Source organism: Pagrus pagrus (assembly GCF_965226575.1).
Source record: "Pagrus pagrus genome assembly, chromosome: 5".
NCBI classification, from domain to species: Eukaryota; Metazoa; Chordata; class Actinopteri; order Spariformes; family Sparidae; genus Pagrus; species Pagrus pagrus.
Window position 1 is genome coordinate 31,217,213 of NC_140189.1, and position 15,065 is coordinate 31,232,277.

At 41.6% G+C, this 15,065-nt stretch overlaps 1 protein-coding gene across 3 annotated transcripts in view; it reads left to right on the plus strand.

Annotated features, from left to right (window-relative positions):
• The window catches only part of LOC311256874 (ecto-NOX disulfide-thiol exchanger 2-like), a 166,231-nt gene that overhangs the window by 101,519 nt on the left and 49,647 nt on the right, over nt 1–15,065 (plus strand). For all 3 annotated transcript variants that reach the window (XM_084352268.1, XM_084352269.1, XM_084352270.1), the window contains one exon: nt 8,127–8,282. In XM_084352268.1, the coding sequence (XP_084208394.1) occupies nt 8,127–8,282 (156 nt within the window). The remainder of the gene's footprint in view (nt 1–8,126; nt 8,283–15,065) is intronic.

Here is a 15,065-nt window from a genome sequence, read left to right on the forward strand (position 1 = left end):
GTGTAACATTTGACTCGTGTGTGAAAATGGAGGTCAAACATGTTTTTTCATGGCAATCTGGCAGATGGAAACTTGGCCTATAGGCGTATGTGAAAACCAGTTGACTAATGGAAACAACATTAAAGCCATCAGGAGAGAAGGACTTTGTAATGGTAGCTGCTGGTATTCTGTATTAGCTAGAGCACACCTTTAACCGTCACATTTCGTCCAGAACAATTATTTAAATGATCGAGGAGCATTGTAAATATTTAATTCCCGCCATGTTAATCTCGTCTGAACTGGGAGTTTAAACTGTAAATGCCTGAACTGGAACGTTGCCAGCAGGGGTTGCTGCTAGCAACGGTATGTTCATCTGAAACCAACTGCCAGTGGCTGAACAGAAATATTAAACTGTCGGCTAATTAGTGATTATTTACCCCGGAGTTACATTTTCATGAAGAGTAAAGGGGCTTGTTAAACAATATGCTTGCTGCCAGCATTAAGCCTCAACCCAATTTGATTTCATGCCTCATAACATTTGTTTCCTTTGGTGTCTTTTGTTTTCTTATGCAGCTCATTCAAAGGTATCGCCACTGTAATTAGTTATGCAGTATCAGTAATAGGCCGGTTTTCCAGCCTTGTTAATTTCGTCTCTTAACTTGGCCTTAAATTAAATTCCACAAAGCATTAAAAAGGCCTTGAAAGGTTTTTTTAATGTGGCTTCCTGAAGGTTATAGATGTTCTTTTATTCTGCGTAGTGCCGTTCAGAATATCTGTTAACTTCGAGGGCACAGCACAGTCCCTTTTATACAAAAGTACAGGACGTATTGACTCCAATCCAATGATCACTTGCCCTACTGCATTTGGAGGTTAGTGGCCAGAGTCGGCTTAAAGGGATTAAGTGTTTTTCATGCTCGCAGATCCTGGTGCTGCAGCTGTAAGACTGTAATCACTAGTCGCCTTTTAGTAAATAATAATGAGTAGTCAGTGAACGTCTTCATTTGTATTCACTGCAAGATGGCAGTTCTATTAACTTACAGCACTCCAGGACAACAAAAGCATTTATGAAGGGCTCCCTTTATAGAAATAGATGTTTCTATTAGAAGCTATAATGGCATTGATTGGATGGTTGGGACTCTTATTAGAAATGTTACTGGATGGAGGCCACAAGGCAGCTTCTACTGAGACTGAAAAGGTTATGTGGATTAATTTACTGTTTCTTTCTCCCCTGGAATTCGCTCAGTTTTTAGTATTTTTGAATGAACAAAAAGGTTCGCAAGAGGAGATGAGTTTCCCATGGCTCTCTCTGCTGCGTTCGCTCGGCACACACAAACACGCACATTCACATACTCTGTGATCTGATCTACTGCAGCGATCAGCGAGCGATTGGTTTCACTGACTGACTGAGGTTAATGTGCTATAAAGAGTCAGAGCAGAATGAATTGGATCAAAATTAACGATGGAAATTGTGGTTTCACAAGGTTTAAGAGGCTCAGTCTATGCAGAACAAATGTGATAAAGGTATATCTGTCACAATACAGAAAATTAAATGAAGAATTCATCATGGTTAATACGAATTGATGGATTTTGGAGAGATATCTGATGAAGATTAGGAGGGAAATTGAGATGCAGATGGGGGGCAGTTGGCAGGGTGAGTAAAAGGCCAAGTTCCAGGAGGCCTGGGCCTGTCTGTTCATCAGAAAATATTACCCATATTACCCAGCATGCCTCACAGCGGCTGCCTCTGTCCCCCCGACCGCCACCCATGGCTGACTCTGCTGAGAGGGAACATTTACTGTGGAAATCGCAGTTTGAAGAGGAAGGAAAGGGGAGGAGAGGTTGTGTCGAGGCAGAGATGGGAGTACAACAGCGATAGCCAGGAGCTTGTTGTAGTCAAATTTATATTTCGTAAATTTAATTTCACGTCTGTGCTCAGGCGGCCTGAAATGCAGTTACATTAAACAAACCTCCGGGAAAGATTTCACATTAGAAATAAAGTGCCAGGATGAGGGTGTACTATACGTGTAAATGCTTTAGAGCAGTGGCATGTACAGTAATGAAGGAGCACACAGAGAAAAAAAAAAACAAGGAAGGAGTCGAAACAGTAAGCGAGAGAAAAAGAGATCAGAGATAAACAGACACAGAGACTAGCGGCCTTGTGTGGGCGGTCAGAGAACTAGAAGGTTTCTCTTGATGTTTTTGTTTAAGGGCACTTTCATGATCTCTGGGTCTCGGAGGAGTTTCTCAGCACAGACCCCTTTTGCACTGAAACCACTCAAATAATGGGTCATCGTGCTGTTAGTGATGAAACATAAAACGTGGCTTCCGGACCGAAGCGCCATCGTTGCTATAGTGATGAGAGGGCCGGATCAGCTCCCCTGGAAGAGGAGACAGCACATATTATCTCATCACGCAGGTCTCTGCTGCTGCTGCTGCTTCCTGCACACGCACATACTCTTAAATGGGGTGTATGTGTGTAGATGGACGTTTGTAAAAAAAAAAACAGGACTGTTGTTGTAAAGTGGACTTCATGCTCGGGGATAGGGTTAGAGTGGTTTGATGACTCCCTGCAGCAGTCACATTGCGGGTTTTGGCCTTGAAATTCTCGTTCTTGTAATTTCAGTCGCAAAAGCCTTCATGCTGCATGCACGTGGATTCAGGCACATGGTACACAGCAAACTGGATATCATATAAGTGGATGAGAGCAGGAGGGTAGAATTACAGTGGGTGAGAAAACTGGCAGAGAATACGAGCAGCCGTGAAGGTAAATGTCATTGCTGTCTTAGAACAAAATATATGAAATTAGGCTAGTGTATTTCAAGACTAGCGCCCTGCCAGGCCTAAATTGCCTCCCAGCTGGGCCTACTTGTACACATCTTGTTTTTATATTTTACATCTCTAAATATTTTTTATTATTTTTTATTAATTTTGCATTGGCATTTTAGCTCAATAGCTTCCAGGTCATGTGATCAATTGACTCAAAATCATGTTGGGATCATGTAACTACACTGGCTGCATGAGATACACCTCTTGTTTTTACGTTTTACATCTCTAAATATTTTTTATTAATTTTTATATGCAAATATTAGTATTTTAGCTGAATAGCTTCCAGGTCATGTGATCAATTGACTCAAAATCAGTGTGGGATCATGTAACTACACTGGCTGCATGAGATACTATATGCATCTGATCATATCACATTTTACCTCCACAAAGGAAGTTATGTCTTCACCTAGGTCTGTTCATTCGTCAGTAGGATTACACAAACACTACTGCTCATCCCATCAACTTTATTTATTATTTGAACTCTTTGCTGTCTGTCACAAAGGAATTTACCATTGTCTCATTTCTCCCTCACACAAGGAAAAAACGTCTGGACAACAAGAAGCTAATATTTTTGTTTTGCATTTCTTCTTTTACGATCCGTGTTGGAAATGAATGAGTGACTTTACGTTATGGCGGGAATTTAACATTCATTCAAGTTTGCAATAGAATATTAAGAGAAAGCTGCATTTTATACATGTAAAGATAAACACAGAATAAGTCCATTCACTATATTTTATTCTGTACTTTGTAAACGATAAGACATCACCATGGCAACGTATTGTCAGATTTCTACAGAGGGTGTTGTTCGCCTGTCATATACTGTCTACCATTAAAACACGTGAATGCAGCTTAAATCAGCTATCAGTACAGTTGTCTTATAGTATGTCCACCGCTTTTGATCGATGACTAAAGTTTTCCCATTTTTCTTTCACAATTGTCAACTTTGAAGTAAGATAGCCCAAAATCACTCAGTGTAAAAGCTCCTCAAGAGAGTGGGACATTGAGAAAGAAAAAAAAAAAAACGAGTCGAGCTTTCTAATGCAGTCTCTCCAGCCTGTTACATTCAACTGAGATGGCTGTGAGTGGAGGAAGAAATTGTATTTATTTGTCTTCTATTGTGGATTTTGATTGTATGATTTGACAGTGTGATTGCCAAGTGTTGGTGCAAAAGAAAAACATGAAATTCAGCGTGATGGTTCGTATTGCTGGATCTTTCGTCTCTCTGTTAAACGCCACCGCTGCTCTGCTAGAGATGTCAACAAGAAGTCACTGTGTCTTCTTTTAATCCCCACAAACAAGAAAGACAACATGAACAAACAAAAATACGCCCGGAAATCCAATCTGCTGCTTCCAATTGAATCTGGATACAATTTTACTGATGAAACATGTTCTGAGTCTTATTTTAGTCTTGTTTTCATATTTGACATTTCGGTGAACTTTGGCATTCTGTTATTGGATTAAGGGGTTAAACAGAATATGTGATATTTTTAAAATATGCTAAAACAAATAACACACAAGGGTGCCATACGAGGTGAAGCATCCACGCTCCTAATCAGATTAGTCCTCACTCTAAATGTGATCTTAATTTGCCCTCAATCAGCGTTTAAGTTGTGAACACAACGGAACATAAAAATGAATTTCTCGAGGCGTTTGTGCGCATGTAAAGTAAAGAAATATCAGATCGGAGCCTTAAAGGATTACGATGGCAAAGGAAACGGAGCAAAACAGATAAACAAACCAACAATACAGAAATGTGCAGGCGTAGAAGGAGGCAGATACACACATACACACGGAGTAACTCAGCCCTGAGCAGTCAGATCATGTCTGCTGAAGGTAGAGTGTTGACCTGAGTTCATCGTGCTGGAAGCAGGTGAGGCCGAAATGTAACCCTGGAGACGACTTTTTTGTCTGATCTCGATGTTTTCCTGGGTCAGACAGAGCCTTATTTAATCCTTTGTACAGAGAGCAGAACATAAAACCGGGAACATTAACACAAACACGATCACATTTTGACTGACAGAAAAAATACATTAATGCTAATCTTTTTTGACACGACGTACGGCTGGATACGTACATCTACCCAGCAGGTCTGCAGGCTCAGTTTATGAAAGCTGCTCATATGTCAAATTTCAGATGACTGTTGATATCCATTCAGGAAGTCAGCCGTATCCCCCATCAGTATGTACTGCCAGTGATGGTGAAAAGTCATGCGTGTACAGAGTAACAATTGCATCCACGTCCGTTTTCTATCCGACTCGTCTCCCACTTGATTCGATGGGATGTGCCTTCAAGCTTCGGCTGAATAAATGTTTTTTTTCCTCCTTTGTCTTTGTCTTCAGTGCGAACTCTTACTGCTGCCAAACTGCAAATGACCAACAACAAGTGTAATAACAGTATCAGGCTACTGACGTAAAACTGACTTCTTGTCTTAGTAGCGATGGCGTTGTCAGATCTGAGTCAGCAGACAGGTCTGATGTTTAACACTTACTCAGGAGCCAGATTGGAACTAAAATGAGGCCGTGCCTTTGAAAACATCAAATCGTACAGTGAAAAGAAATAGTAACAGAAGAACAGAATCCATTAAAAGCACTATTAAAATAAGATAATGAGATAGAAAAAACTAAAATAAAGTATACAATAAGACATTCAAATGATAAAACAATCTCATTTTCTATTAGACCTGATTGCTCCTGGTTTTAAGTCTAGATCTCTAAAAGAAACTCACTCAGGCTCACATGGGATCATTGATGCATACTCTTATAGAACATGGTCTTTTCTCTAAATAACCTGTCCTAAATTTAATTAAAATAGAGAAGGGTAATGGAAAATCTGAGGGAGCCATGCTGAGTATTTCTGAGGGCTCACTAGTGTGATGCGTGACCTTTCTTCACCCTTGCTTGGTGATGAATGTTAGAGAAGTTGGCTAAAGCACTTGTGAAGCAGCTGCTCGCAACCCTTCATCTTTTGCCGTCTGGCGTGTTTTCCCACTTTGGCTGACAGAGATGTCAGCTGCCATGCAGAAGGGGCTGAACTTTAACCAGAACACCCTTTTTTTTTTTTTTCTCTGTGACTGAGTAAATCTGATATTTTCACATCAAAGGACCTAAAACCTGCCGACAACCTCACCGCTGGCCACTTGAGGCAGGCTCCTCCATTCCCCACAGGACCCCATGTTAAGATGTCTAACTTTACAGCAGAAGTAAACATGTTTACAGCTTGGTACGTTCATGACAACTGTACTGGGGGTACATTTTTTTATAACTCACTCATTTAAATTACATTCAATAAAGCCTAAAGTTATGCATAATTAAGGAAGTTGACGCTTAGAGTGATAGCTAGCCACTAGCTGTCAGCAGCCAGGCTTCATGTGGCTTACATCAGCTCCACCCATGCTCCACTGCCAGAATGGCGACTGCCCGAGCTACCACACTGAGCTTCAGAAACCTATAGGTGACGTCACTGAGCCTATGTCCATGTTATGTACAGTCTATGCCTAAAACATGAGTTCTGAGCCTTTAGACTTGACATTTAGGATAGGAGCTCATTGTTGGGCAGCTGCTATGCAGGTGCTCCAGACTGTAATGTAAAGTAAAGTGTATTAATCCTCAACCTGCACAGAAAAAAGCCCTGCTCTTTTAATTCATCTGTGCAGAATGTTTCCAACCATATAGCAGTGAATTTTCTTAACTTCAAGGCATTTGATTGGTTTCTCTTAATTTCAGTGTGGTATTAAAACCTGCTCACTTATTATAGCTATAAATTATCTTAAAGTGCAGAACAGTTAATGTTATATTTGGTGCTGAAAGCACTGACTCCTGAAAAATCCACCTTTTACTTATGTTCCCTCCTTGTGCTGATTTAACACTCTGATTTTGAAATATTAGAGGAGGCTGCCCAACAAAATCAAGCCCAGAAACAATAACGAGCCTGGATATTGTGAAAAAGATACTTTCCATAACAGCACCGTTATTCAGCAGACAGCTATTGTTTTTCTGTCTCAACAAATACAGATAAGAATACAATTAGTGACATCTGTGACCACTCCAGGCAGATTCAGAGATACAGATTTAATGGAAAACACCACATCCTGGTGCGCTGTAGTAATAATTGGATCAGATTTTATGGCTCTGTTTCCCTTTTGATGCTTCTCTCCTGCATCACTTATCTCTCCCCCTCTGTGTTATCCATCTTCCTCTCCTCCAGCTCACCAGAACAAGTCATTCATCGCTCTGGCAACCCGGCAGTGTTTTCATTATCACCCGCCTCCTCTCCCTCTGTCACCTGGCTAAAGACGGATGTCAGGGTCATCAACAGGAGACAGAGAGCGCCGGGCGAACCTCCGTAGTATCACGGCTCTTCATCTTTATGGTGTTTAGTTCGGCTGCATCGTGTCACTGATAACTTTTTCCATTCCTCCCACCACTCGACTGCATAATAGCTCATCAAACTAGATTACTCTTCCTCTGTCGACTCCTCCAGGACTCAAAAAAAAACTCTGAACTAGTGCTCTCGAGTGAGCATTGCATCAGTGTTTTGTTGTGCTTTCATTTCAGTTTTGTCTCAGTCAAGTTTCTGTCACTCATGGGGATGGAGACTTGGCATGCACAGCATTTCATTACACACGACACATGAACACAATGGCCTCCTTTCTCTGCCGCTGTCTCCTGCAGGTGCAGTGGAGACTCATGGGAGAGGGCAATGTATTTCCATTTCAAAAAGAGCCGTAGAGAGAGAATATGAATGCGTGTGTGTATGTTTGTGTGCGTGCCCAGGTGCAGTCTAAATCAGTACCTGCAACTACAGCGTCTGATTTTGAAAATTTCTTTGTGATGTCACAGGTCATCACTCAAAGAATAAAGAGGAAGAGAGGGGGAGATAGAGAGCAAGAAAGATAGCATGTTGTAGCTGATGAGACTGTTGTGTGAGACACAGAGAGATTCCAGAAAGGAAACTCACCAGCAGAGAGACAGAGACAGAATGAGCAAAAAGACAAGAGACTAAGTAAAAATAGTTTAAATATTCATGTTTTTCGTCAGATGATTTATTCATGAGCGGCTGACATATTCAGTTATTTATAAACTGCTTGTGTGTCACCACTGTTGACAGAAGTGTTGCTCTGTGTTCCTGGAGGAAGTACACAATGTAAAGTGGAACATGAAACAGCCAGCGTGTGCTCAAATGATGCCACAGCAAAGGTTAGCCGTGACTGATAACCAGTTAGGAAACGGGAGCTAATTCCTTAATGTGTCACCGCTGCTTTTCAGAGCAGCTGCCGCGCTACTTGCTATGTATTCTCATCCATGTTTCTCTCCTGACTCCAGACTTTGACCCCGGTCTCGGGCTGATGACTGGCATTGCCCCCATAAATCCCATGATGCCCGGCCTGGGCCTGGCTCCCCCGCCCGTCTCCCAAGATGTACCAGTTGTCAAGGAGATCATCCACTGCAAGAGCTGCACGCTGTTTCCTCCCAACCCCAGTAAGTGTCACAGTAGTTATCGCTGCTGTTGCAATAGATATAAGCAACACGGAAAGGCTGCAAGCTGACCCATCTTCAGCATGCATGTTTTATTTATCGACGCAGCCGTGTGCATTATCTGTGACTTATCTCTGTCGTCTTTCTCACATTTGGGACTGTGGATACGTTCCAGATATTGCGTGACAACGAAGAAATTCCTCCCTAATGTCACCTTTAATACCTCTTAGTACCGCTACCCAGCAGAGCGTAGCTGATTTGCATTCACGTTTGATCAGGAAGGAAGGGAGGGAGGAATTAAAGAAGGTGTGTGTATGCATGCGGGCGTGCACTTTTTTGTGAATGTATAATTGGAGGATTGACCTCTGTGAACACATAACGCAGTGCTGCTGTCTACAATATGCCAGGCCAAAGAGGTGATAGACTGCGTTCTCTTCCTTAGCTCAGCTTATGCTTATCGCCGTATCTTCTCCTGCTTGCTCTACTGTACTATATACATACATGGTGCTCCCTCTCTCTTTTTTTCTCTCTCCCTCTCTATCTTATACTGCATCTCCTCTCCTCCCGCCTCGTGTTTAAGGGGTCAAATACATTTAATTACCTGATCACCTCTGAGTCTTCCAGCTACTAGTTCCAGGTCAAAGGGTCTCTGTCAGGTTATGTCCGTTACATATGCATATGTTGTAAAAAAAAAAAAAAGAACACACTCTCTTTTGCACTCACATACCTTGACACAAATATATATGGGTGTTTTGTGCATCGAGATCTAAAATGAATGGGGTTTGTTGCAACTGGGGAACTTTAACAGCCCATTCTCACTCCCAACGCGTTAGTAATGAGTCATTATCTGTCATAATATGTGAGCATTCTGTCTGCAGTTTTTTCTTATTTTGAAAGACGGTGCATTTAACGTATCATTGCTAACTTAACTGCAGAGCCCTTCACATGCAAAACTGACACTAGAGGGGTAGGTAGGGCGTCATGATTTGAAGCTTAAGGGTCCAATTTGTAAGATAGTTGATTGTTGAGTCTCATTCCCAACTTGTCAAATACAGACACTTTGGGTTGGTAGGTCTATCAGTCCACCAACCCAGCGTACACCACCGTCCACATGACTTAGTGGAGGGCAATGGATACGACATCCTGTGGATCTGTTATTTCTGAAAGCGTCCTGGTGAGGGCCGGGGCTGGCAGGGATGTTTTCTTTGATATGCTGGAGGACCATTTTCTCAAAACACTTCAACATCATGATGGGGGTGAGTGCCACAGGGCGATAGTTGTTAGGACTAGACACAGCAGACTTTTTAGGTACAGGGATGATGGTGGCTGTCTTGAGACAGGTGGGAACAGCTGATGTTGCTGGTTCAGGAGAGTTTCGTTCACTGTGCAGTGGAAAATAAAGGTTCACATCAAGGTCATAGAATTTTCTCTGACCAAAATGAGTTTCTGGGCAGGATTATATGCAAGGTTACACGAAACAACAGGCAAAACAAACGTGCTGGCAGGGCTGAGATAACTCTCTGGTGAAGGGAAAAAGACAATGGAACAGAAGGTGCCTTGGAGACCCAACACATACGTCTATCTGAGTAGATTTACATAGGCTCATTACTCAATTGTTTCATAGCAAGAGGTGAATTGAACTCTGGTCTTCCTGGGGAAAAAAAATGATTACACTTCACTGTTATTTAGATTGCTATTGTAATGATGAAAGACCAAAAGGAGAGACTGAAATCAGGATACACAAATAATAATACAAAGACAATATAACAGCAAAAAAGATAATAAAAATGAAACTGTTTTCTTCTACAACCTTAATAAAAAGGATTATGAAGAGGAATGATGAAGTGTCAAAAAGTCCCTGTTCTCATGAGAGTAAGTTGTTTCATTGACATTATTACTTATAGCTGCACTGCTGTCTGTACCTGTGTGTGCCACTGTAGGTGAGTCATGGTAATTGGGTTAATGTTCCCATTGTGTTCTGAAGGAATACAATGATTTTTTTCCCCTTATTATTGGGAACCAAGCTGGCTCCACGCCTGAACCACAAGAAAGTGTCGGCAGCACGTGTTGACCATACGTAATAGCAGGTCAACAAAAGTTAAACGGCCAATATTATATAAAACTGAGCCACAGAGGCGTGGAGAAGGGACTGAATACCATTTCTATGTCCACTGTTTCATTCAGTGGCGGTTCTGCAATGGCTCCCAAAGGAGTTGTTGCCTCTGTGACAACAAGTCCAGGCCCCCATATAGGCTCCATAAAATGCCACTGCAATATATGCCAAGCTGCAGGGAGAATGTATGATTTCATATTTCAGTACTTTTGCTCCTCCAGCGCTTTAATATAAGACAATTTCTCTGTACCATCTCTGGTTGTATGAAGATGTTGTTGGTAATGCTGCAAAGACATTAATAATGACAATATGGGATTTATAGTTTAATGTGTGTCACTGCATGTCTGTTTATCTATATGGAAACGTGACATCTTACAACTTTATATATATATAAAAAGATATTATATATCATAAGAAATGTAATCTCTGCTTTATAATCTTTTTTTCTCATGTCACAGCAGGGTCGGGCACCGAACGTGGTACAGACTGAGTGACATTGGCACTACCGAGTACCAATTCAGGTTTAATAAAACGGCGCCATAGTTCTGTTCTTGAGAGCGCATATTTAGTTGTAGAAGACAGAGAGAGAGCGAGGCGTCACCCCTGCAGCAAGTCGCAGTGAGTCAGGGCAGCGCTTGCTTAAATATTTGGAATGTAAAATACAAAAGGTGACCAGGGCAGCACGTCTTACCTGAGGAAGCACCTGGTCAGACATTAAAATTTATATCTAAAAGTTGAAGAGTGTTTGAGCCTGAAAGCCAGGTCACTTGCAGCAGTGAGAGCTGTTTGACATGATTGACGAGGCATCGACAACTTTTGTGAATTCATTTTTTATATGATTTCAGTCACACATAAACCCTATTTTACATGTATGTTGATATTAGGGAATAGACATGACAATAAAACATTTCCTAGTGAGCATGTCTGCACTCGCACTTTTCCTTCACACTTAGATATTCTGTAAATAATTAAACGTGATCCTAGTGTTCACTCCCACTGCGAGGACTCCGTATCCCTTCTGTTAGAGAAAAAAAAACGGTCTGTCTCGGGGCCTTTTCAAGGCAGCTTCGCACGTCAGATGAAGAACACATCAATTTCAACCTAGACTACCAGTGAGAGCTCCTCGCTGCAACCAGCGTGGGAGTCTGCCTTTGATACCGAGTGTGGTTTTGAGTTCAGCGTTCACGCGTACGATAAAGCCCTCTGTCACTGGTTGAATGCAAAAAGAAAAATGTATCACACGCTGTAAATTAATTAATAAAAACTTCTCTTGTACCTCTAGACCTTTACTAGAGCTAGGTGATTAGAGACGGATGAAAAGCGATGCACCTTATGCATAGTTCATTCTAATCCTGAGGCTGAATGAGGAGCCGTGCTGTTACCTGCTCAATGTTAAAACACAGGAAGCTGTCATAAACACTCACCGTATGACCTCAGGTTGCTTTCTTTCCCAGCGTGAGCACTTTCGCATTTTCTTTCATTTTTGTCTCGTCATGCACGCACAGACTCGGCGGTAGCTGTGCCCTTAAATTCTTCAGATTCCTGAATTCGGGCCTTTACTTCACCCTCCGAGTCTTTTTTATTGTATTTACGATGAGACATAAAAGAAACAGCCAGAATGCTTAAGAGAGATTTAAAAAAAGTAAATCATGAGCAGGGATTCAGATGCAGCTCACTGGGTACAGATGGCACAGCTAAGGTTAAGGACTCCATTTCCTTTGGGCCACTCACACACAAAATTTAAGCACTCATGCTTCTTGTAAAGCACTTTGGATAAAAGCATCCAGCCAGTGGTGTGTTAAGATATAATGTTGGGCGCCCATTAAACTCCTTGAACGAAAGCCCACAGTTCAATCCTTTCCTCCTCCTTCTCCCCACCGCAGTGTCGCCACACATCTTCAGGATATTTGCTGCCACAATTTCATTTTCACTCACCTTTTCCCTCATACCATTTGTCTCCTTCTATTCATTTCCTTCCTTTTATGTCACCTTTAAGGCAAGAAGTGCGCCGAAACGAGAGTGGGTCGGAAAGTTAGTCTTCAGAGGAAGCCAATTTACTCCCAACATGAAAGAGTAGCACTTTTTTTTCCCCTTTTGAAAGATGCCACTGTTGCCTTCCACAATAGACCAAGAGGGTGTCAAACTGTCCTTTGAAAGCAATAAGAAGACATTTCTCATGCACTGACAGACATTTTCTAAAGAGAAAAAAGGCAAAATGCCATCTAAATAAAAGCATGTCAGGTTGGAATTTAATGCAGCTATCTTTTCTTTCCTTTTTTTTTTGTACTGATGGCAAGACATCAGAACCGAACAGAGCCAGTGAGCAGATTTTTGGGCTCACTTGTAGTGTTTGTGCTGTAATTGAAGCATCTGGGTTCTTCTGAGGGGCTCACAGCAGGATAAAGCTCCACCACAGGGGACAACACAGGGTCACAGTAAAAGCTGACAGGCATCTTTCCTTTAATACGTTTTATTTTAAAAGGAGCATCATAGGGTGTTTGTCTAGACTTATGTGTGTGAGGGAACAAAAATGGGAAATATGGACAGCAGTGTTGCTTTCCACGGTGTGTTTTTTTCACTTGAATGTTGCTGTGTCCAAAGTTAGAGGATGTTTGTGAGTCAGTGCTCCATTTCCTAAGGTACTTGTTATGTGTCCAGCAGGGGATAGTGTGTGCGTGATGGGGATAGAGGGCAGCAGGTTACATATGGTGCCTATCACAGGAAGCAGGACCCCCAGCTACTCCACCTCGGACATTACACACAGCTTCCCCCTCACTGACCTTTAACTGAACCGCGCTGAAACTCACCAACTGTCGCTCGGATTTACTTCATATCTGCATCATAACTTTCTCCACATTGTTTGACTTCCACTATTTTTTTTTTTCTTGTTTCAGATTATGGCATTTTCCCGTCCTTCTAAAACAGTTTCTACATATTTATGAAAATCAAAATTGATCTGAAAATGTTAAATTTAGCAAAATACTTCAGATTCCTCTTTGCTGTTCCAATATAATAAGCTTGGATGGGGCCACTTGTAGTGTTTTTGAACCTTTCATTTTACCTCCACTTACTATCTTACCATCACAGTTTAGCTCGTAGCGTAACGCCCAGAACTGAGTCCTTGAGCCTAAAATGACATCCTCAAATTGCTTATCGTGTCACCAAGTCATCGTATCTCATCGTATCGCTATAATACCTGATGAATGACTTAACTTAACTAATAATGACATCAATATGATCTTTTGTTTAGCCACTTGATTAGTCATAAACAGTTGGACTGCATTAATGCACACTAGTTGATTTATCTTGACAGCAATGACTGTTAATTAATGTAAAATTGGAAACAGCACAATCTGTCAATGAGCAGTTCCATCAGGAGCCCCAGTTTTCATTTCCATGCAGGGTTTGGACTTTGTCTCTCATCACAGAAAACCTTGAAGTGATTAAACTTTGTTTCTTGTGTCTCTTTCTCATATTCCAAGACTCGCATACACACAGACCCAAACCCATTTTCGTCTCACAGCCCTTTAATGCTCAAGACCTACATTTCGTTTGCTGCTTCAGGGAATTACTCTGTGAGTGTCTTTAATGGTCATCACTTCCTCCGGCTCTTCTTTTTTCAAACACTTTTTCATCGGTGTCAAGCTTGTCTGTCTGTAATTACCCTCAAGTAGAAGACCAAAGATGCCCTTCAGAACCCTCCTGTCTACGTGCCTACATTTCTAAAAAGTCCTCAGTATGGATTTCATCCTCCTTTCAAAGCCAAACATTTGGTAATGCAGTCACATCTCTAGTGTGTCTGGACAAAAAAAAAAATGTTGATTTCTAACAGCAGGCTTTTACGAAGAAAGGATGTCAGCTAAATGTCAGATTGTTGCCTTGTTGTCCTTTTATATTGTCCTCCTCGCTCATCAGCCAAACTTGTCAGAAATTGTAATTTAATGCTGAATCGAGCAATGAACCGCAGCATGTTTTAGCTGACTGCAAAGTAATGGCAGGGGAAGCTATCACCTTGCTTTTGTCCTCGAGCTAGTGTGCGTGCACGCGTGTGTCTGTGTGCGTTTTTTTCTGGCTTTGAGTGTGCCAGTGAGAGAGCAGCCGTGAGCATGTGCGTGTTCCAGTTTTAATGCCATCATCATGGCCAAGGTCAGCGGATGAAGGCATTTGGGCCATGTGCCAGAGCAAGCTGTGACATGAGGAGGACAAAGCCATAAAGTACCTTTGATGTGTTTTACCATAACTTTGCTACAGGCTCTCCAGCACTAAAGCCACAGGACTGGATAATAGCTCCTCTTGGGCCCATAATTTAAAATTTCATGTCCAACCTTTTGAGCACGGAATGAAAAATACACTGTATTTCTTCTCATTTAGGAGATGATTGATGGAAAGTCGTCTGATTTATAGCCATGGGAAAGTGATTTCAGTTCTCTAAGTGTACATGAATGAGTCCTACATTTCAGCTCTGCCTGAGATACTTTTCACATAACTGCTGGGTCCAATTTATTCTGTGCGTCAGTCAGCAAATGTCACTATACTTTTATGACAGCTGCTCCAGAACATATGGGCACAATTTATTTGGACATTTACGTAAGAGACATTTTCAGCCATATTCTTCAGTAGCTGTAGTTGAGTTCACTTTATCAGACTGTAACAGGTTATACATGCTGTGCAAG